The sequence below is a fragment of the Leuciscus leuciscus genome, assembly GCF_965113295.1.
Source record: "Leuciscus leuciscus genome assembly, chromosome: 10".
NCBI lineage: Eukaryota > Metazoa > Chordata > Actinopteri > Cypriniformes > Leuciscidae > Leuciscus > Leuciscus leuciscus.
The window spans coordinates 22,141,502-22,166,272 of NC_138734.1; the positions used below are offsets into that span (position 1 = coordinate 22,141,502).

Consider the following 24,771-nt stretch of genomic DNA (forward strand, 5'->3'; position numbering starts at 1 on the left):
TAATGTGAATATATAAGAAGCAAAACGTTCACATAGGTGCTTAAATTTAATAACAAGTTATTATAATATAGTTTTTCATCTGTGCTCTTCAACAGCATGGACTTCAGAGAGCTGCGTTTTGCTCGTGTCTTACAGTTCGCCATCCAAGAGATAAACAACAGCTCCGATCTCTTACCAGGCATCACATTAGGGTACCATATATATGACTCTTGTGCCTCTGTGCCAATGGTAATGAAAGTAGCATTTCAACTTGCCAACGGACAAGATCTGGTATTTAACGACACTGATTCCTGTGCAAAATCAGCAGCAGTTATTGCACTAGTCGGAGAATCTGGTTCCACTGCGGCTATAACCACTTCAAGACTTTTCGGTTCTTTTGGAATTCCACAGGTGCTTTTTCTTGGTCTTCTATAAAACTTGTAGGAAAACAAATGTTGGCGCTGTTAAAGAAAAATAATATTGTAAACCTGTGTTTTCTTCTTCTTCACTCTGCACTTTAGGTGAGTCATTACGCAACATGCGCGTGTCTCAGTGACAAGCGGCAGTATCCTACTTTCTTCAGGACCATCCCCAGCGATCACCATCAAGCTGCCGCATTGGCACGGATGGTCAAGCGCTTCGGATGGACGTGGATCGGGGCTGTGCGCAGTGATTCAGACTACGGGAACAATGGCATGGCATCATTTCTGAAGGCTGCGGCAGAGGAGGGAATCTGTGTGGAGTATTCTGAGGCCTATTACAGGACCCAGCCGCGCAGTAAACTGAAAAGAGTTGCTGATGTCATTCGCAGATCAACGGCTCGTGTAATAGTTGCCTTTGTGGCCGCAGGTGACATGAGATTTCTCTTAGAAGAGCTGAGTCAGCAGCCTCCTCCTCCGATGCAGTGGATTGGCAGTGAGGCGTGGGTTACAGATCCACAAATGCTGCGGTTTAATTTGTTTATCGGTGCTGTGGGTTTTGCAATCCCGCGGTCTGTTATCCCGGGATTTCGTAACTTTTTACTTGACTTGTCTCCAGAGCAGGCGCTGACATTTCCTCTGCTTACAGAATTCTGGGAAAACTTATTTAGCTGTAGTCTAAAACAGCAGACAGGTTCTTCTACTGGTATGCCAGCATGTGATGGCACAGAGGACCTGCGCGCATTACAGAACCCGTATACAGACACGTCCCAGTTGAGGATCACTAACATGGTGTACAAAGCCACATATGCTATAGCTCATGCCCTACATGGCATTGTATGTGACGAAAAACGTTGTGACAAAAACATCAAAATTGAGCCCCGTAAGGTAAGTTTTCTTTGTACTATACTTACGATTAGATCTTAATACAATCTTCCTTTACTTTGTGTAGGCCTGCTATAAAATATATAGCGCCTAACCACACCCAATATTTCAGTATACTGATTATTCAGCAAATTACAACAATCTTGAGTTTTTCATGCCCTTCATGCAGGTTTTTGATCAGCTCAAGCGAGTCAACTTCACCAAAAATAATTATTCTGTTTCATTTGATACCAATGGAGACCCCGTGGCCACCTATGAACTTGTGAATTGGCAGCTTCAGGGAGACGGTTCAGTTCATTTTGTGACAGTGGGTCAATATGATGGATCGCAGCCTAAAGGCAAAGAATTCAGTCTAAGCAGAACTATCATTTGGTATGATGGCAGTGAAAAGGTATTGCTACAATGTGTTGTCTATAACGTATATATCTATAATGTTGTCTATATACATCAAGGATGGGCAGCTTCCGTCCTGGTGGGCCACTCAGAGTTTAGTTCAAACCCTAATCAAACACACCTGAACAAGCTAATCAATGTCTTTAAGATTACTAGAAAGCTAGTTTTTTATCAGGGTTGTAGCTAAACTCTGACCCTCCAAGACTGAATTGGCCCATCCCTGAATTACATTTTAAATAATTATAAATAATATGTAGTAGCTTGGTTCATTTTTGACCTTGATGCTCTGTGTTTCTGCCTCCTGCAGGTGCCTGTGTCTGTGTGCAGTGAGAGCTGTCCTCCAGGTTCTAGGAAGGCTGTGAAAAAGGGAAAACCTGTCTGCTGTTATGACTGCATTAACTGTGCTGATGGAGAGATCAGCAATGAGACAGGTATTTGTCTGAATATTCTTGAATTGATCATACATACTACTGGGTCAATGCTTATATGAGAGTTTAAGATAAAGAAAATGATAGTTTAAAAATGTTTTAAAGATCTAGTTTAAAATACATGCAAAGTTCTTAGAAATATTTGGCTACACTTTATTTATTATTAAGGTGTCCTATGGAAGCTTGTTTCCGCCACAGAATAAAACATTTTAAAAGATAATTGCCGACTTTTTATCTCACAACTGTGAGTTCACATCTTGCAATTCTGACTTTTTTCTCAGAATTGTGAGTCTCACAATTGCGAGTTATAAAGTCAGAATTGCGAGAAATAAAGTCAGAATTATGAGATATAAACTCACAATTCAGAAATTTTTTCTCACAATTGCGAGTTTATATCTCGTTTATATTTATATCTTTATATCTTTTTTCTCATTGTGAGATACAAAAAGTTGCAATTGCTAGTTCTAAAGTCCAGTTCTGAGGAAAAAAATAATGACTTTTTTTATCAGAATTGCGAGTTTATATCTCGCAATTGTGACTTTTTATCACGCAATTCTGACTTTATAACACGCAATTGCGACTTTATATCACGCAATTCTGACTTTATAACTCGCAATTCTGACTTTATAACACGCAATTGCGACTTTATATCACGCAATTCTGACTTTATAACTCACAATTGCGACTTTATATCTCGCAATTCTGAGATAAAAAGTCAGAATTGCTAGATGTAAACTCGCAATTTAGACAAAAAAAGAATTGTGAAATAAAAAGTCACAATTAATTTTTTTTATTATTATTTTGTGGCAGAAACAAGCTTCCATATGTTACAGTGTATTTATACAATTAAAAGCTGAGTAATATTAATCAAAAACATGCATACTAAAGGTTTGGATTTGGTTTAGGATTATATGCTTGTAATTATTAATACTTTAACTTTATTTCTACAGTGAGTACATGTATAACAAAGGCATGTGATTATACATAATCTTTATTTTCAAAAACATAAAATATATTTCTCAAGAATAAATTAAATATCATTAATTAATAATTTATAAACATCATTAAGAGACTTATTTTTATTGACTTGTACAGTTTTTATTAATTTATAATGTTTCCTCAGGTGCACTTATACTATAAGTAGCATTTCTGCATCAAAACCTAATAATTTAGAAAGATTTTTTTCTACTTTGATTTTAGCTCTCTATAGAAGGTTGTGTCTGCCACAGAATACAAAAATGTAAAAAATACACAAATTTAAAAAGGTAATTGCAACTTTTTATCTTACAATTCAGACTTTTTTGCAATTGTGAGCTATAAAGTTAGGATCGCGAGATTTAAACTCTTCAATTACCTTTTTGTAAGAAAAAAGTCAGATGTGCAAGATCATAATCTCAGAATTGTGAGTTTATATCTTACAATTCGGACTTTATAGCACACAATTGCACGTTCAGAATTCGAAGAAAAAGTCAGAAATGTGGGATACAATGTCACAATTACATCCCCGTCCCGCCCATGGCTTAAACAAGCTTCAAAACAAGCTGAAACAAGCTCTGATTTGAACACTGTTTAAAGGGTTAGTTCACCCAAATTTTTTAATAATTCACTCACACTTAAGCCATCATAGGTGTATATGACTTTCTTTTTCAGCCAAACACAATCGGAGTTATATAAAAAAAATATCATGGCTCTTCCAAGCTTTATAGTGGGAGTGAATGGTAATTTGGATTTTGAAGCCCAAAAAAGGTCATCCATCCATTATAAAAGTAATTCATAATTAAAATAATTATGGGATTATTTTAAATTTTTGGGTGAACTAACCATTTAAAGGTAGCTGACTCTTTTATGACTACAGTGTAAATGCACTCCTATGACTGGGTAACATCTTTGCACATTAAGTAACTATGTGAAACTCTTTTGAAAACTTTTACTTGAGTTTAATTAATTCATTAATTTATTACTGTTTTTACAGCTGCCAGGTTTAACTAATTGTGCAAGTGCTGATACAGCATCATATTTAGATCAACTCTCACTGCATAAAAGGTTGCAGCGATGAGCATTGCAGCCAATCACACCACATAATCCATAGTGAAATATATAAAACAAATAATCTTACTGCCACAAAGTTGAAATTAAACCGCCCCTTTCCTTACATTAAAATTCTTTGAAAGGTAATGTTAAGATTGGTTGTTTTCTCAGCTTGATTTCAATAAAAGATGTTTTTGGATGAAGTTCTGAACTTATGTTCTTATGGTACAATCCTCTTGTATGTCATAATTTTTCAATTAATGACTCCTTTAATTATTTGTTATAATTTTAAGAACATGCTCATCATAGAAGAGGGCTATTCAAGTCATTGTATGTTTGAATTCGATTTTAATGTACATTTTAAATAAATTAACTTATAGGACAAAAATGAGCATCATGTAATTGAACTTCTGAGTTGTTCATTAAAACACTGTGTAGTCAGTGTAGCCATTACACTGTTTTAGAATCTATGGAGCGAATTATGTGCCATAATTAAACAATCAAATCCAGCATTTTGCAAACAAACTCGATCTACTTCGCAAAGGAAAACTCGACTCGCAAACAAACTCGATCTGCTTTGCAAAGGAAAACTCGACCCACAAACAAACTGAAAGCAATGTGCAAGTACAAAGGTCAGTTTGAGTGAAAATGCAGTGGAGTAACAAATATGTATTGTGTTTTACAAATATAAATAAATGAGCCAAGATAATACTTCACAAATAAATACAAACCATCCTACAAATTGCATGTTTGAACAAATACCAAATCTAGTGCATACAAATGCATATCTGTCTGTTATGATTGTGTGACACTTGGCTTTTTATGAGATCTCTCGGCTCGATTTTCTCACAAATGCAGTTGAGCAACTTCCTCTTCTAAAACAGTAGATGGCGCTAAACTAGGGGATTCATTTAGCGCTAGTCTCCCTGGAGAAGCACTGATTTGAAACTTGCCTTTGCCTACAGCTGAGGAAAATGACCGGTGAACATTACATTACGTTTCTGTCTTATTTGATCAAAACCTTTTTGAGGTTTTCTTTTGCAAAATGTTTATTACATATCTAGACAGATTAGCACTTAGCAATTCACTCTCTCTAGGATAGGGGAATCTATAAGCTGAAAGCTCTACCATCATATGTTGCTTTTTGTAAATTGTTTCTACATCGGACACATGCGAAATGACTAAATTAGTGATTATGTCTACACTGAACGAATCTATTTCTTTCGTTCTCCATAAATTAATGAGAACATTTCATTTAATTGAGAGGCGGGTTTCATTTGTCTGTCCAAAATAATAATTTGGGCACTGCATATGTCACAGGCAAGTTAAGAAACAATTGTATATTGTTTGTTTTGTTCATTAATTATTTTATTACTGTTAAGCTGACTGAATTCCAACTAAATAAATAAATAAGTGGGACCCTCCTTTCAATTAAATGAAATATCCTCATTAATTTATGGAGAACAAAAGAAATAGACTTGTTCAGTAAATGTAACGTTTTTACAAATTTAAAAAAAAAAGCAACATATGATGGCAGAGCTTTCAGTTTATAGATTCCCCTAACCTAGAGAGAGTGAATTGCTAAATGCTAATCTGTCTAGATATGTAATAAACATTTTGCAAAAGAAAACCTCAAAAAGGTTAATTATAGATCAAATAAGACAGAAACACACCCGTTCACCGGTCATTTTCCTCAGCTGTAGGCAAAGGCAAGTTTCAAATCAGTGCTTCTCCAGGGAGACTAGCACTAAATTAATCCCCTAGTTTAGCGCCATCTACTGTTTTAGAAGAGGAAGTTGCTCTACTGCATTTGTGAGAAAATCTGCCTGGACACATTTGTGAGAAAATCGAGCCGAGAGATCACATAAAAAGCCAAGTGTCACACAGTCATAACAGACAGATATGTATTTGTATGCACTAGATTTGGTATTTGTTCAAAGGTTACATGCAATTTGTAGGATGGTTTGTATTTATTTGTGAAGTATTATCTTGGCTCATTTATTTATATTTGTAAAACACAATACATATTTGTTACTCCACTGCATTTTCACTCAAACTGACCTTTGTACTTGCACATTGCTTTCTGTTTGTTTGCGAGTCGAGTTTTCCTTTGCAAAGGAGATCGAGTTTGTTTGCGAGTCGAGTTTTCCTTTGCGAAGTAGATCGAGTTTGTTTGCAAAATGCTGGATTTGTTTGTTTAATTATGCCACATAATTTGCTCCATAAGAATCTCTCTTATTCCTGTGGCTCATACATGACTGTTGAGCACTGATTCTTGTTTTTTTTTTTTTTTTTTTTACAGATTCTTTAGATTGTCACAAATGCCTACCTGAGGACTGGCCTAATTTTGAGAAGGACAAGTGTCTTTCTAAACCAGTGGAGTTTCTCTCCTGGAATGAGATCCTTGGGATTATCCTGGCTGCTTTCTCTATTGCAGGCTTTTTACTGGCTTTGAGCATTGCTCTAGTGTTCTACAAAAACATGGCATCTCCAATAGTAAGAGCCAACAACTCAGAGCTGAGCTTTCTGCTGCTCTTCTCATTGACTCTGTGTTTTCTCTGTTCACTTACTTTCATTGGTCGGCCCACTGAGTGGTCCTGTATGTTGCGCCACACAGCATTTGGTATAACTTTTGTCCTCTGTATCTCTTGTGTTCTGGGGAAAACAATAGTGGTGTTAATGGCCTTCAAGGCTACACTTCCAGGAAGTAATGTTATGAAATGGTTTGGGCCTGCACAACAGAGACTCAGTGTTTTTGGTTTCACTCTTGTACAGATTCTTATATGTGTGTTTTGGTTAAAAATGTCCCCACCTTTTCCTTACAATAATATGCAACACTACAAAGAAACGATTATTTTAGAATGCAGTTTAGGATCAGCTATTGGTTTCTGGGCTGTACTGGGTTATATTGGCCTCCTAGCTTTCCTTTGCTTTATTTTAGCTTTTCTGGCCCGAAAGCTGCCTGATAACTTCAATGAGGCTAAATTCATCACATTCAGCATGCTCATATTCTGTGCTGTTTGGATCACATTTGTTCCAGCTTATGTTAGCTCTCCAGGGAAATTTACTGTAGCTGTGGAGATATTTGCCATTTTAGCTTCAAGCTTTGGTCTGATTCTTTGTATTTTTGCTCCTAAGTGTTTCATTATTTTATTTAGGCCAGAGCAGAATACCAAAAAACATTTAATGGGTAAAGTATCAACAAAAGTCCAATAAGACACACTTATTAGATATCATTCATTATTAGATATCACACATGGCTGTGATTTTACTGTGTCAGCTCTCACCCCGACATAAATGTATTTACACGTTTGTACTTGTAACAGTTATGTTCTATTAGTTTTGTTTTCATGGACTTTTCGATTTTATTCATTAGTTCCTGTTTCCCTTTGTTTGGTTTTCCGCTAAGTATGAGTTGCATTGGATATTCATTAATCACCACAGGTGTTCCTCCTTAATTAGGGCCCGAGCACCGATGGTGTGAGGACCCTCTTGGAATTGCTCTGTTTATTATTATTATTATTATTATTATTATTATTCTCCGCATTTAATTGCATTTTTGAGGGCCTAAACATGCTCGAAAAGTCACAAAACTTTGCACACGCGTCAGAACTGGCGAAAATTTACATCTGATATAGGTTTCAGAATTGGACGGGGCAAAATGGCTCGATAGCGCCACCTATAAAAGTTCAACGGAGTGCGCCTCCTGCAACGTTCCACGTACGTGCACGAAATTCGGTACATACATGTAATGACCTAATACCTACAAAAAAGTCTCTTGGAGCATAGCCCTAAACACAACAGGAAGTCAGCCATTTTGAACTTCCTCTCAGATTTTTGTGCAGTTTTTGCCATTTTCAGGCCTCGTACTTTAACGAACTCCTCCTAGAGTTTTAATCTGATCATCTTCAAATTTGGTGAGTGTAATCTTAAGGCCTTTGCGACGTTAAATTGCGAAGATCTTGAGTTTTCGTCGAAGGGCGGGTCCTCGGCGGCCTGACAAATTTCGATGTTTCGCCATGAAACAGGAAGTTGCTGTAACTCAGGCATGGAATGTCCAATCTGCCCCAAACTTCACACTTTTGATAAGCGTTCTGCCCTGAACACATGACCATGCTCATATTCAGTTATAGTCATAGCGCCACCTGCTGGCAACAGGAAGTGACATGTTTAACACTGTTATGGACTCCTAATAACATATAAAAAAGTGCCAGCAAGTGCTAAACATGCTAACAACATACTAGAAGCATGCTAAAACATGCTAGCAAACTCTTAGCTAAGTGCTAAAGCATGCTATTATTGCAAATAAATAGGAATTTGCTGTAACTCAGGCATGGAATGTCCAATCTGCCCCAAACTTCACACGTTTGATAAGAGTCATGGCCTGAACACATCTACATGAGAATATTCAGTTATAGTAATAGCGCCACCTGCTGTCAACAGGAAGTGACATGTTTAACACTGTTGTGGTCTCCTAATAACATATAAAAAAGAGCCAGCAAGTGCTAAACAGGTTAGCAACATACTAGAGACATGCTAGCAAACACTTAGCTAAGTGCTAAAGCATGCTATTACTGCAATTAAATAGGAATTTGCTGTAACTCAGGCATGGAATGTCCAATCTGCCCCAAACTTCACACGTTTGTTAAGAATCATGGCCTGAACACATGTCTATGCTCAAATTCAGTTATAGTAATAGCGCCACCTACTGGCAACAGGAAGTGACATGTTTAACACGTTGATGCCGTTCTAGCAACATGTTAAAAATGCCATTGAGTTCTAAACATGCTAGAAACATATTAAAACATGCTAGCAATACTTAGCTAAGTGCTAAAGCATGCTAATTCAATGAAACAGGACTTTGTTGTTACTCAAGAAGGCAATGTACAATCTACCCCAAACTTCACACGTTTGATAAGAGTTATCTCTTGAACACATGTCCATGCTCATATTTAGTTATAGTCATAGCGCCACCTGCTGGCAACAGGAAGTGACGTTTACACTGTTCTTGACTCCTAATAACATATAAAAAAATGCCAGTAGGTGCTAAACATCCTACCAACATACTAGAGACATGCTAAAACATACTAGCAAACACTTAGCTAAGTGCTAAAGAATGATATTACTGCAACTAAATATGAATTTGCTGTAACTCAGGCATGGAATGTCCAATCTGCCCCAAACTTCACACTTTTGATAAGCGTTCTGTCCTGAACACATGACCATGCTTATATTCAGTTACAGTCATAGCGCCACCTGCTGGCAACAGGAAGTGACATGTTTAACACTGTTATGGACTCCTAATAACATATAAAAAAGTGCCAGCAAGTGTTAAACATGTTAACAACATACTAGAAACATGCTAAAACATGCTAGCAGACTTTTAGCTAAGTGCTAAAGCATGCTATTATTGCAATTAAATAGGAATTTGCTGTAACTCAGGCATGGAATGTCCAATCTGCCCCAAACTTCACACTTTTGATAAGAGTCATGGCCTGAACACATCTACATGAGAATGTTCAGTTATAGTAATAGCGCCACCTACTGGCAACAGGAAGTGACATGTTTAACACGTTGATGCCGTTCTAGCAACATGTTAAAAATGCCATTGAGTTCTAAACATGCTAGAAACATGTTAAAACATGCTAACAATGCTTAGCTAAGTGCTAAAGAATGCTAATTCAATGAAACATTACTTTGTTGTTACTCAAGAAGGCAATGTCCAATTTGCACCAAACTTGACACGTTTGATAAGAGTTCTGTCCTGAACACACATCCATGCTCATATTCAGTTATAGTCATAACGCCACCTACTGGCAACAGAAACTGACATGGTTAACACAGTAATGCAGTACTAACCACATAATTATTGTGTACTGAGCATGCTAGAAACATACTAAACATGCTAGCAACACTTAGCTGAGTCATGAAGCATGCTATTATCACCATTATACAAAACATTTTGTAACTGACTTTGACATACTCTTACTATATATACCTCCTTAAATGTACATTTCCCAACCATGCTCTGTCTTCCTAAAGCCACCAAGTGTTGATGGCACGGGTGCGAGGGCCCTTTCATCGCTGCTTGCAGCTTTAATTACCCTTGTTTTCCTTTGTATATAAGTTGCTGTGTTTCAGTTCTCTTGGTCAGTTTTTGTCAACACACGCTGAGTTTGTTCATGTTTGCCCTTGTTAATAAAGCCTTTTTATTATATTTTGTTTTCATCTTGTTCCTGTTTGACTACGCTTAAGCGTGACAGTGCTGTATGGACAAATAAGTTTGGTATATTGTGCAATTATTGCAAAAAACATCTTGAATTGCATGTTACATTTTGTTATACGTTTTCTGTTTTATACTAAACATTGACATTATAATTACACATATTCACCTAACAGATGTATAATTATGTGCAGTTCATTCAGCATATTTCTGAGTTCAATACTATAAAATAAAACTTACAACATTTCTTTATAATATTCTAACACTTGTAATGTTATTATTCATTCATGTAACCAGAAACATAAGTATTAAACTGATAGGAAATTTCAGAAAATTCATTCTGCAATGAATCATACTTTTTTGTCCAGTTATGTGACACAGTGATGCCTCATACGTCATATATAAGAATATAATATTTTCAAGTAAAAATTAATTACTCGCTAAACAAAAAAATGTAATTTATTTCAAAACAATATCTTGTAGCCATATGGTTATCACATTATCACATACTTTTCTTCATTATAATTTATTGAGAATTTAAAGAATGTTTTTCAGTCATATCAATGAGGTCTGAATCTCTTATGTAGAAAGGGCATATAAAACCAAAAATAAAAGAAATTTACTTTCACTGACTCATTTCTCTAGGGGTTACCAGAGGACCTTAAAGAAGGCAAGTAATGATTTTGGTGTTTTGATTAATTTTATGATACACTGGATACATATTCTGTTATTGACTGATGTGAAATATTAGCCACACCCTCTTAGGTTTTACAGTAAAGAGTTACAACATATAACAGTGGTGGATGGTGAGTATAAAACAAGGATTAATGCTCACATCACAATTGGAATGGTCACTTGCCTAGAAGGAGAAATGAATTTTCATCTTTTAATGACAGTGACACTACTGTATATTATTAGGATTTGCCCTGCTGTATGTGGGGTTAATTTAGGCACATGCATCCTCCAAGGTGACCCTCAGCCCCCTGCTCTCTTCAAGGATGGAGACTTCATCATTGGAGGGGCTTTCACCATTCATTACTATGTGAGGACAGAGAAAAACACCTTTACTAGACGGCCACAACCACTTGAGTGCAGTGGCAGGTATTTCATTCTAAATTAAATGCTGTTCTTAACGTAGGGTAAATAGCTGATGATTGTCCTAAAATTATGTTCATAACTGTCTTTTAAAGTAAAATAAGTTAATAAGAAGCAAACAGGTTTAGGTGAGAGCTCTTTTTTAATAGGAGGCTATGTGTTTACTTCAACAGCATGGACTTCAGAGAGCTGCGCTTTGCTCGTGCCTTGCAGTTCACTATCCAAGAGATAAACAACAGCTCCGATCTCTTACCGGGCATCACATTAGGGTACCATATATATGACTCTTGTGCCTCTGTGCCAATGGCAATTAAAGTAGCGTTACAGCTTGCCAACGGTCAAGATCTGGTATTTAACGACACTGATTCCTGTGCAAAATCAGCTGCAATTCCTGCACTAGTCGGAGATTCTGCTTCCACGCCGGCTATAAGCATTTCAAGACTTCTCGGTCCTTTTGGAATTCCACAGGTGCTTGGACAATAAAACAATTTCATTGTCTTATAAAAAAATTCAAAAAGTGTCATAGTGTAAAAATGATTGTCATTTTGACCATAACACTGGTGAACATTGTCCCAACAGTTAGTGTTAAGTATGTGATTCGAGTATTCAGCATGTTCTACTTAACGTCCTTTCATGTTCAGAATATAGTAATATTTGTCTTCACTCTGCACTTTAGGTGAGTCACTACGCAACATGCGCGTGTCTCAGTGACAAGCGGCAACATCCTACTTTCTTCAGGACAATCCCCAGCGATCACCATCAAGCGGCCGCACTGGCACGGATGGTCAAGCACTTCGGATGGACGTGGATCGGGACTGTGTGCAGTGATTCAGACTACGGGAACAATGGCATGGCGTCATTCTTGAAAGCTGCGGAGAACGAGGGAATCTGTGTGGAGTATTCTGAAGCCTACTACAGGACCCAGCCGCGCAGTAAACTGAAAAAAGTCGCTGATGTCATTCGCAGATCAACGGCTCGTGTAATAGTTGCCTTTGTGGCCGCAGGTGACATGAGATTTCTCTTAGAAGAGCTGAGTCAGCAGCCTCCTCCTCCGATGCAATGGGTTGGCAGCGAGGCGTGGGTTACAGATCCACAAATGCTGCGATTTAATTTATGTATCGGTGCTGTGGGCGTTGCAATCCCGCGTTCTGTTATCCCAGGATTTCGTAACTTTTTACTTGACCTGTCTCCAGAGCAGGCGCTGAAATTTCCCCTGCTGACAGAATTCTGGGAAAGCTCATTTAGCTGTAGTCTAAAACAGCAGACAGGTTCTTCTACTGGTATGCCAGCATGTGATGGCACAGAGGACCTGCGCACATTACAGAACCCGTACACAGACACGTCCCAGTTGCGCGTCACTAACATGGTGTACAAAGCCACATATGCTATAGCTCATGCCCTACATGGCATTGTCTGTAACGAAAACCAATGTGACAAAAACATCACATTTGAGCCCCGACAGGTATGTTTTCTCATCTTGGAATACTTTTTTAAATTTAATTTAAAAATAAATCAAAATAATTATGCGTTTGAAATTCTACAGTATTCCTTTACTTTTTTGTAAACCTAAATATAGGCTATATTCAACCACACCTATTTTAGTACTGATTATTCAGCAAATAATTGTAAAAAAAACTTTTTTTGATTAGATTTTTTTATCATGCAGGTTTTTGATCAACTCAAGCAAGTGAATTTTACTAAAAATAATTATTCTGTTTCATTCGATACCAATGGAGACCCCATGGCCACCTATGAACTTGTGAATTGGCAGCTTCAGGGAGACGATTCAGTTGATTTTGTTACAGTGGGTCAATATGATGCATCCCAGCCTAAAGGCCAAGAATTCAGTCTGAGCAGAGACATAATTTGGTTTGATGAGAGTGAAAAGGTATACAATGTGTTGTTCTATTCTCTGTGGTTGTAATTATATATGAATGTTATACAGTACCCCTGGATTTTAAAAGAAAAACTTAGAACCATTTAAACACACGTTATTTATTTATGTCATACACTTCAATTAAATAGTCTGAACAAAACAATATATTTGCTTAGCATTCAACAACACTCTTCATTTACTCACTTTCAGAGCATTTTTGGCCGAAGTCTTTAATTTCTGACTCTGTTACTGTCACCTGCAGGTGCCTGTGTCTGTGTGCAGTGAGAGCTGTCCTCCAGGCACTAGGAAGGCTGTGCAAAAAGGAAGGCCTGTCTGCTGTTATGACTGCATTAACTGTGCTGATGGAGAGATCAGCAATGAGACAGGTGCTTTGTCAGGATATTCTTATACAATATACAGTATAATTGTAATATTAGACAATTTTTAAGGGAGAATTTTCCATACACACTGAAAGCATGTGACAGTACATGAATTATATATATATATATATATATATATATATATATATATATATATATATATATATATATATATATACACACAGAATTATGGCCAAAATTATTAGAACGGTAAGATTTTTTTATGTTTTAAAAAAAGTCTCTTCTGCTCACCAAGGCTTCATTTATTTGATCCAAAATACAGCAAAAACAGTAATATTGTGAAATATTTTTACAATTTAAAATAACTGTTTTCTATTTGAATATATTTTAAAATGCAATTTATTTCTGTGTTGGTAAAGCTGAATTTTCAGCATCATTACTCCCATCTTCAGTGTCACATGATCCTTCAGGAATCATTCTAATATGAAGATTTGATGCTCAAGAAACATTTATTATTATTATCAATGTTGAAAACAGTTGTGTACAATTTTTTTTCAGGGTTATTTGATGAATAGATAGTTCAGAAGAACAGCATTTATCCGAAATAGAAAGCTTTTGTAACATTATCACTACCTTTCAAAAGTTTGGGGTCAGTAAGAGGTTTTTTTTTTTTTTTTTGGAAAGAAATGAATAATTTTATTCAGCAAGGATGCATTAAATTAATCAAAAGCGACATTATATAGACATTTATTATGTTGCAAAAGCTTTCTATTTCAATCTGCTTTAAAATGCTGTTCTTAAAGCCCCTCAGTACTAAATTGAGTTATTTCCCGCTGCTTATTGCACCTAAACAGTCAAATACACACAAAACAACGTCATTGGTCTGGGCGAGTATTTATGCAAACACAGCCAGTTATGTTTTAAGTGAACGTAAACAGTTGAGAAAGAAAACCACTAGCCACAGTGGCTGGTGAGCAAAAATGTTAATGTCAAGCCCTGTGTATATATTTTTCAAGGTAGAAAGTACTTTTTTCTAATTATTTATTTCGTAAATATCTTCACATTTTTGAGCAACTGAATTTTTTTTATTTTTTTTATCTTGCCTTTCATAAAAAGGTCAGGACATATTGACCTTGACACACAGCTATGAGAGGCCTTTTTTATGATGGGATTTCCTAAATTACGTTTTTTTTTGTTTGTTTGTTTGTTTTTTTGGTATGTTTCTGCATGTTAACTACTTTACATTAACTACTTAAATTTAGTAAACACGTTTTCCCCCCTTTTTTCAAATACCACTAAGCAGTGAAGCAGTTTTGTTAAAAATATTTTAATGACAATATTTGAATAAACTACTTCCAATAATTTATTTATTTTAATAATCCTTTTTGAAATTAATATAATTGTATGTATGAATTGCATTTTTATGTATTTTAAATTACATATAATAAATAAATTAGCATCATGTTATTGATCCCCTCATTTGGTCATTCTAAAAGTCTGACATCATATATGTCTAAATTTTGTTTCTGTGATTTATAAATGGCTGTTAAGCACTGATTTCTTCATCTTCCAGATTCTTTAGAATGCCTCAAATGCCTGCCTGAGAACTGGCCCAATAATGAGAAGGTCAAGTGCCTTCTTAAACCAGTGGAGTTTCTCTCCTGGAATGAGATCCTTGGGATTATCCTAGCTGTTTTCTCTGTTGTTGGCTCTTCAGTGGCATTGAGCATTACTCTAGTCTTCTACAAAAACAGGGCATCTCCAATAGTAAGAGCCAACAACTCAGAGCTGAGCTTCCTACTGCTCTTTTCATTGACTCTGTGTTTCCTCTGTTCACTTACTTTCATTGGTCGGCCCACTGAGTGGTCCTGTATGTTGCGTCACACTGCATTCGGGATCATATTTGTCCTCTGTATCTCTTGTGTTCTCGGAAAAACAATAGTGGTGTTAATGGCCTTCAAGGCTACACTTCCAGGAAGTAATGTTATGAAATGGTTTGGGCCTGCACAACAGAGACTCAGTGTTTTTGGTTTCACTCTTGTACAGATTCTTATATGTGTGATTTGGTTAAACATATCTCCACCTTTTCCCTACAATAATATGCAACACTACAAAGAAAAGATCATTCTTGAATGCAGTTTTGGATCAGCTATTGGTTTCTGGGCTGTACTGGGTTATATTGGCCTCCTAGCTTTCCTTTGCTTTATTTTAGCTTTTCTGGCCCGCAAGCTCCCTGATAACTTCAATGAGGCTAAATTCATCACATTTAGTATGCTCATATTCTGTGCTGTTTGGATCACCTTTATTCCAGCTTATGTCAGTTCTCCAGGGAAATTTACTGTAGCTGTGGAGATATTTGCTATTTTAGCTTCAAGCTTTGGTCTGATTATCTGTATTTTTGCTCCTAAGTGTTTCATTATTGTCTTTAGGCCAGAGCAGAATACCAAAAAACATTTAATGGGTAAAGTGCCATCAAAATCCCTTTGAGACACAAATATTTTTTTTACATGTTTGTGCTATATGTGCAAATATGTAATGTATATTGTACGATGGTTGCAAAAAAATATGATAAATAAATAAATATGAAATATAATATGAATATAAATAAATCACAATAAATATGCTTTGGTGTAGTTCTATACTTACACATGTTGGCCGAACAGATGGTGTGCAGTACATTCACAACTTGTGTAGTTCATTCATGCTGCTATATTTTAGCATGTTTCTGTAGTTCAGATGTAAAAATAAAAACTTTTTTTTTCCTCTCTCATTTAGCATTGCTTAATATTTCACGGCTACCCATTCTTACTCCTAAGAGCTCTGCGCATCACTATACAGATACTTTTTTTTTCAGAAGACCTTTTTGAGTGGGTTTCCACAAACCACGTGTGTAGTCAAAGAAACAAAAACAACAAAAAACGTACTTATAAATGTTTTACTTCTCGTCAGACTTGGGCCAGCCAAAACAGGCAAACTCTGTCATGGCAAACCCTTTCTAGAACTCACAGGAGCTGAGTGAACAGGTCCACTTCCACTCTATCGTACCTCTGCCAAATCAAGTCCACCACTTCCGGGTTGAGTCTCCATTCCCCGGGCCTCAGCCCCCACCTCGACAGGATGTAAACAAACAATAACTTCCACCAACATAAACACAGAGGTGCAGCTTCCTGGAAACAAAGAAGCCGATGACGTTTATTTCAGGCACCTATTTATTATCTTGATGATGCACTTATACTACGTCACCTGACCCTGTCTTTGGCCAGTGAAATTGACGTGTTTCCACAGGTGCTTCTCGTAGAAGTTTTCCCATAGAATCAACATCATGATACAGTGTTAAGTTACCTCGAAAGTGAACGCGTTGTCCTGATTCAGTATCTGCTGTTAAATGAGATGTTGTTAGGCTGTATATCAGGGTTATTGTTCTAGAGTTTATTTCATTCCTTGGTACGAAATAAAAAGTCTCTCATCTCAGAAAAACCTGCCACTGCAAATACACGCTCCTCTCTACGCTTCGAGTCTAAAGTGAGTGACTACCAGCAGAGCCCGGTTGCAGGATCTTAGGCTTCTGGACGGAGTGTAGGGAGAGATAGGCAGGAGCATATACAAAGAGTAGAATTTTAAAGTATATTCTTTGGTGAATTGGCAGCCAGTGTAGAGATCTGAGAATAGGAGAGATGCAATTATATTTACAACACTTTGGGCTAGCCATGATTTAACCTCCTCCAAGCATCGCAGAAGAGATGTAATTGCTACAGGGTTTTTTCTTTTGAGTGGTATATCAATTTGAGTGTCATCCATATAAAAATGAAAAGACACACCATGTTTCCTTAGAATAAAGCCCAGATGTAGCATGTAGAGAGAAAATAGAGACAGAGCCAAAATAGAGCCATGTGGAAGGTCAGAGGTGCCATGGAGGAGGTGAAATGACCCATCTTTACTAAAAACTTTCTGTCAGACGGGTATGACTGAAACCATTTCAGAACGATAGCTTTTAGACCCACCCAAGACTCTAGTCTAGATAATAGAGTAGGGTGGTCAATAGTATCAGAAGCAGCCGAAAGATCTAAAAGAATCAGAACCACAGTATCTCCGGAATCAGTAGAGAGATAAATATCGTTTAACACTCTCAGGAGGGTGGACTCAGTGCTGTGAGCAGACGTAAAACCAGATTGAAAAACCTCATAGATACAATTACTTAACAAAAAATTTTGGAGTTGATCCAGCACAATTTTCTCCAATAGCTTAGAAATGAAAGGTAAAACTGAAATAGGCAGAACATTTTATAAAACAGAAGGCTTCTAGTGAAGGACTCTTGAACAAAGGAGTAACCGTAGCCACTTTAACCCCCTGAGGTCTACGGTATCGCCGGCGATACCAGCTCGCTTTTTTTTTATTAGTGTAAAAGAAACTCATAAATACTCTGTTGACTTTGATTTTCCATAGGAGTTTCATACATCAATCGATTCTGTTAAATGTGTATTATTTTTGTGTATACTCACAATAAAAACAAAGTGTTGTGCTTTTTGCCAAATAAAGAAAAATAAACACGAAGCGAGTTCTGCCTTCTCTCTGCCAGTGAAGTCCATTCTGAAACGCGTCCGAAAATTAACAATAACTCAGCGAATACTCAGTCAAACAGACATACAGGCACACAGGCATGAAGCTTGAATTCTCTTCTTTTAAATGAAGTAATTTATATAAAAAGCTAATATTCTCATCTTGTGAAATCTGTATTAAAAGAGAGCGATTCCAGTCGAGCTCATATCATCTCATTACGTTATAATCGGCCACGCCCACGGAGAGCGCGCGCTATTCAAACGCAAATGACTGAGACGATCCTGTGAACGCCCCCATCAGCTCGAGAAAACACACAAGTTTATTTAGATCATTGTTTACACCGTCTTGCAGCGCTGTGAGGAATAATACGAATGGAAAATGTCCCTCAGAAGTGCGGGTATATCGAGGAGCGAGCTGAGGAATACTGTAAGTTTTTTCCTTCTCACGTGAATTTCTTCACGTGGGTTTCTGTTTATGAATGAATAAACGGCACAGATGCGCGCTGTTTACCACAGCTGGCAAAGACAGTTTAAATTTAAATCGCGTGTGTGAATGAATGATGATGTTTTAGCAAACTGCATTGCTATACTGAGATAAGTAAACATCGACTGAATGTTGAAATAAAATGTAGGCTATTTGTATAAGCAACGTATTAAACTGCAAATTAACAATATGCCCTAATATTTCATGAAAACAACGTTACAGTCAGACGAAATATGAAAGACAACATTTTGTTGACTAGATTTGGGTACAGTTTTTACTGTAGAATATACTGCCACATCAAATAAGCTTTTGTTTAGCAATTTCTATATATAAAATACTATTTTTGTCAAAAATAAAGTCATCAACTAAGATGTTAGCTGTGCCAATGTTGGTTATATTCAAACTAATGAATACATAGATAAAATGTAGGCCTATAGGCCTAATAATTTTTTTTACAAAGAAAGAGTACACTTGAAATATTGTTGAAATTGTAATTATTGTTGTAATTGTAACCGTTTTAATAAAATAGAAAAACATATTTACAAGATAGATGTAAGCAAAATCTTAAATGGTCAATATAAGTCTTCTTCTAAATATATATTTTGTCCTTGCATTGTGGCTCAGTCAGTGTCACACCTGAGTGAATGGCTCATCATTATGCAGAGTGGGTGTATTCTAAGGTGTAAACCACTCCTCGTTCACGCCCCCCTCGCATATTGGCTTTCCAAGCAAAACCTGTTTTACATCAATTTAAATCAATGTATGGTTTTATGTGAACGATAAAGCAAGACTATTTTCACATAATTTTGAAGAAAAAACTATAGGCGATGACATCCATTAGTCAAAAGTCTTATTGCCACATATTTAGTATGTGTTTTGTGGCCTTATTTCAAAAACTTTAATTTTTAGTTTTTTCGATAACCACGCATAAACATTATTCTCTCAAAAATGAAAACATGTACATACATGTGGCTCACATATTATTGTAGTCCTGTTTGTGCTATATAGAGTGAATTTACACCTTTGCCATTAATATGTTTATAAGCAACTGAAAAAAGCACAAATGTCAGAGCATGTCAGAACACCCCCAGGGCCCAAAAAAACGCTCAGACTCCAGAGGGTTAACCCTCTGGGGTCTGAGCTGTTTTCTGGCCCTGGAGGTGTTCTGATATGCTCTGACATTTGTGCTTATTTCTGTTACTTGTGACATTGTCATGGCTAAAGTCTTATTACACTGTATTTAGCACAAACTCTACTACAATAATATATCAGCAGCATGTATGTAAAAGTTTGTAGTTTTGAGATAATGACATTTATGCGTGGTTTGTGAAAATACCAAAAAAAATTGTCACTGAAATAAGGCCATGAAACCCATACTGATTATTTCTTCACAAGACTTTTGAAAATTGTATCACGTAGCCTAGAATATTTGCTCCAAAACTATGTGAAAATCACCCTGACTGCTCATTCAGATAAGACAATATATTGATTTTAAATTTCTAAGACGTGTTTTGTGTGAGAAAGCTTTATGCGGGAGGTGTGATCACATCATTAATATTTATGTCTTTAACACCTGATAAAGACAAAGACCCTCCCCTAACGGCCCTATTAGGAGCTATCAGGCCCTGTCATTCTGAGCAACCTTGCACAAAGAATGAGGAGATTTAAAAAAGAATGGCTTTTAGATTGTTTGGATTTATTTATAATACAACATAATCCAAAGATACACAACAAATGACAAAAGAGCACATTGAAAACAATGATCCAAAGACAGAGACCTTTGTGCCATTCCTAAAAACATTGTACATACCTTTCATTTCCAAGGTGTTTGATTTTCACTTTATCAAGAGAAACGCCTACTCCACGATTTTGGGAATGCATTTTAGATTTTCCTGGTTAAAATTGCTTTTTAAAATTCACAGAATACACACACACACACAAATGTTTCCAACAATATATAATATAATGAACACCAGGTTTGTTGTGCCTTGTAGGCATAGACTATGCGCAGTGCTGCATAAAATAATAATAACAATAACCTATAGCAGCCTATAAATCTTCCAAAAGATTTCAGTAACAACTACGCTAGAGAAAAATATATTGATTATCATATGTTACTTCAAATGTTTCCATTCGTTATGATGATATGAAATGAGATAATAGTAAAACATAAAGCCTAATGTTTGGTGCGTTTTGCTTTTCAAACGCGATCGCGCTCCAAAATATGATACATTCAAACGCACAGCATGCTCCAAAATATGAAACATTATGGTTACCATATTATACATATCTACGTTTGAGCAGATATCCACAAACAGTATTTAACAGTAAACACGGGTCTAAATATTATAATATTCACCATTAGACATGTGCCGGTATTCGGTAATAGGATAAATCGCGGTAATGAATATGCACGATATTGTTATCGCGGGAACTTCAAAATACCGTGAAAAATAATAGATCAGAATTTATATTTATATAACGCGCATTAGCTTATTTTCCATCAACCGCTTAAACAAATACTGCGTATGCTGCGCGAAACACGTGCGCACTCTGATGTAAACAATCCCCACATGTAGAAGCACTGTGTGCATGCGGCGCAGTGCACGCTCTAGTCTAATGTAAACAATCCTCACATGGAGAAGAAGCATGGCGGAAGGAGGAACGCTGCCGACGATTTATCCCCCTTCCAAAAGCAGGGCTGCCAACTCTACGCATTCAGTACGTGAGACTCACGCAATTTACACTTTTTACACGCTCTCGCGCCACGCATCCATTTTCTCACGCAGAGAAAAATCACGGAGCAAAGAGGACACTGACACCGACAGACTAGACAGAGCAGGCTACTTTTGATATGAAAAAAATTCTCAGCTCTCAGGTTCTGTCCATTTTATTACGGAATTCAGACAATAAATACCGTTTTGGTGCTTGTAAATGTGACGTGACCGATCGTTGTAGCGCCTCAGTTCAAGTAAACCGATCATCTGTTAGTTTTTATTTAAAGATACAGTACAACTTACCGAAAGGTATTTATGCCTCATACATAATATCGATCAATCAGTGTTTTTCAACCACGGAAAGAGGTCAATAAAGCTGCAGGTGAACAATTATGTCACAGAATGTTACATTTAGCCTACCTCAGGAAAGCCATTTAACCCTCTGGGGACCAAGCTGTTTTTGGGGCCCTTGAGATGTTCTGACATGCTCTGACATTTGTGCTTTTTTCAGTTATTTATAAACATGTTAATGGCAAAGGTGTAAATTCACTCTATATAGCACAAACAGGCCTACCATAATATGCGAGCAACATGTATGTAGATGTTTGTATTTTTAAGAGAATAATGTTTATGCGTGGTTATTTAAAAAAATAAAAATGAAAGTTGCTGAAATAAGACCACAAAACTCATACAAAATATGTGCCCACAAGACTTTTGACTAATGGATGTTGTCCCTTTCAGTTCTAGCTTCAAAATTATGTGAAAATAGTCTTGCTTTATCGTTCACAAAAAAAAATACATTGATTTAAATGGTGTAAAACAGGTTTTGCTTGGAAAGCCAATATGCGAGGGGGAGGAGTAGTTTACACCTTAGTCCCACCCACTCTGCATAATGACTCTGCATAATTAGCCATTCATTCAGGTGTGACACTGACTGAGCCACAATGCAAAGACAAAATATATATTTTGAAGAAGACTTATATTGACCATTTAAGATTTTGCTTACATCTATCTTGTAAATATGTTTTGCTATTTTATTAAAAAGGTTACAATTACAACAATAATTACAATTTCAGCAATATTTCTGCAAAAAAGTACTCTTTCTTTGTAAAAAAAAAAAAAAAAAGATTATAGGCCTACATTTTATCATATGTATTCATTAGTTTGAATATAGCCAACATTGGAACATCTTAGTCTATGACTTTATTTTTGACAAAATAGTATTTTATATATATTCAGAAAAGCTTATTTGATGTGACAGTATATTCTACAGTAAAAACTGTACCCAAATCTAGTCAACAAAATGTTGTCTTTCATACTTCGCCTGACTGTAACGCAGTAACTGTAACTGTAAAAGCAGTTTATTCTTTCACACACAGACGCGCGATTCATATTTAGGCTAAACACTCTTTACAAATAGACGCGCGATTCATATTATAGAAACGCGATTCATCTTTTTGTTTACATAAGCCTACAACGTTATTCCATAACGTTATTCCACATTAACACTTGAGAAAGGATAACTTAGCCTACCTCACTCCTCAGCGGGATCTGCTCCTCATATCAGCATGGAAAATTTTCTCCATAAGGTAGGCTATATTATGCCTCTTTGTTTACAGCTGATGTGGGGGCGTTTCACAGACTGAAATGGTTCTCAGAATTTGCGTTTGAATAGCACGCGCTCTCCGAGGCGTGGTCACATTACTTTTGAATGGCTCGTAATGAGCTCGACTGGAGTCGCTCTCTTTTTATACAGATTACAGAAGCTGATAATATTTGTTTTTTATATAAATTACTTCATTTAAAAGCTGCGATCTCAAGCTTTATGCCCGTGGGTCTGTTTGCCTGTTTGACTGAATTTTCGCGGAGTTATAGATAATTTTCGAACGCGTTTCAAATGGGAGTTTACTGACAGAGAGAAGGCAGAAATAGCATCATGTTAGTTTTTCTTTATTTGTCAAAAAGCAAAACACTTTATTTGTATTGTGAGTATACAGAAAAAAAATAGAAACTGAACAGGATCGATTGATGTATTACACGAAAATGAAAGATCAAAATTAACAGAGCATTTTGTGTTTATTTTTCATTGCTAAAAAAAAAAACGAGCAAAACGCGTGGGCGCGTTTTTGGTCCCCAGAGGGTTAATGACCTTTAGAAAGCCAGTTAGTTGACTAGAAAAAATAGAGTATTTTGCTAAATATGTGCACTATTTTACATTTGTATTATATTTTTACTTGTGTCTTAATTGTTATTATAATGAAAACCAAATTATATTGAATTTAATTAGTTAATTTTTAACCTTAATAATACCAGCTGATAGGGCTCTCTGTATGTTTACAGCATTATGTGAGATATATTTTTTTCTTGAGAAAAATTAACATGTAGGCTATCTACTGTAGCCTACCTAATATTTATCCAAAGAGTCAATATTGAATCAAGATTGAAATCAAATCCCAAGAATTGAATTGAAATCGTGAAAACTGTGTAAAATTCTGTTTAGTTACCAAATGTTTTGACAATCAATTACACCTATTGTGATGCAAGTTGTTTTTTTCTACATCCCCCCGAATCCATCCGTTTCTCTTGAGCAATTAAAATATCGTGATAATACCGTATACCGTGATAAAAGCTCAATCAATTAATCGCAGCATGACAATTTGATACCGGCACATGCCTATTCACCATATATCTAGCAACAGTTCAACTGCAATGTGAAGTTTATGCATCTTTCTTGTCTTCAAATCGCGTTCTTCTTCTTCTGAGGTAAATCCAATGTAAGCTCACGGCGCATCTTTCAAACTCGACGAAAAGCAGAGACTTGTGAAGTTTTTTGGTGCTTTGTGTTTGAGGTAACGAGCGCGTTCGCATTCCATGTGGAGATTTGCATGTGAATCTCTTTTGCGCGAGTGGGCGTGGTCAAATTAAAAATAATGAGCAAGCGTTTGAGATACTGGACATCTTGTTGGTTTTATACAAATTACTTAAACAGAGAATATTTGTTTTCAGTTTGAATCCGATCATTTAAAAGTACACACTTAAATGTTTATAAAGGTATATGGCTCATAAATGTGTGACAAGTATTCGCTGAGTTTTGTTTCAGTTTATAGACGTGCTCAAGAAAAAAAAGTTCACCGCGACGGAGAGGCAGAACGCACACCCTGTTTTATTTTCTTTATTTTACAAAAGCACAATGTTTTGATTTGATTGTAAGTGGACACATACAAAAGTAGAAATATCACAGATTCTTTTTTTATATTTCTTTTTTCTGTATGACCATAAATGACGGAGTAATTTAAGTTTATTGTGCTACAATGTGAAGAAAATCCAGCAAAACGCGGGGCGCGTTT

At 36.3% G+C, this 24,771-nt stretch overlaps 1 protein-coding gene and 1 long non-coding RNA gene across 2 annotated transcripts in view; both read left to right on the plus strand.

Moving 5' to 3' along the window:
* The window catches only part of LOC309508652, a 179,230-nt gene that overhangs the window by 78,281 nt on the left and 76,178 nt on the right, over window positions 1-24,771 (plus strand). The gene's annotated exons all lie outside the window — the stretch shown is intronic.
* Window positions 97-16,154, plus strand: LOC309508192 (uncharacterized protein; the record flags this gene model as incomplete). Its single annotated transcript, XM_082182713.1, has 12 exons — window positions 97-390; window positions 501-1,286; window positions 1,453-1,674; window positions 1,984-2,107; window positions 6,435-7,339; window positions 11,001-11,029; window positions 11,121-11,456; window positions 11,624-11,918; window positions 12,127-12,912; window positions 13,117-13,338; window positions 13,589-13,712; window positions 15,241-16,154. The coding sequence occupies 12 exons, from the start codon at window positions 97-99 to the stop codon at window positions 16,152-16,154; spliced, it is 5,037 nt and encodes a 1,678-aa protein (XP_082038839.1).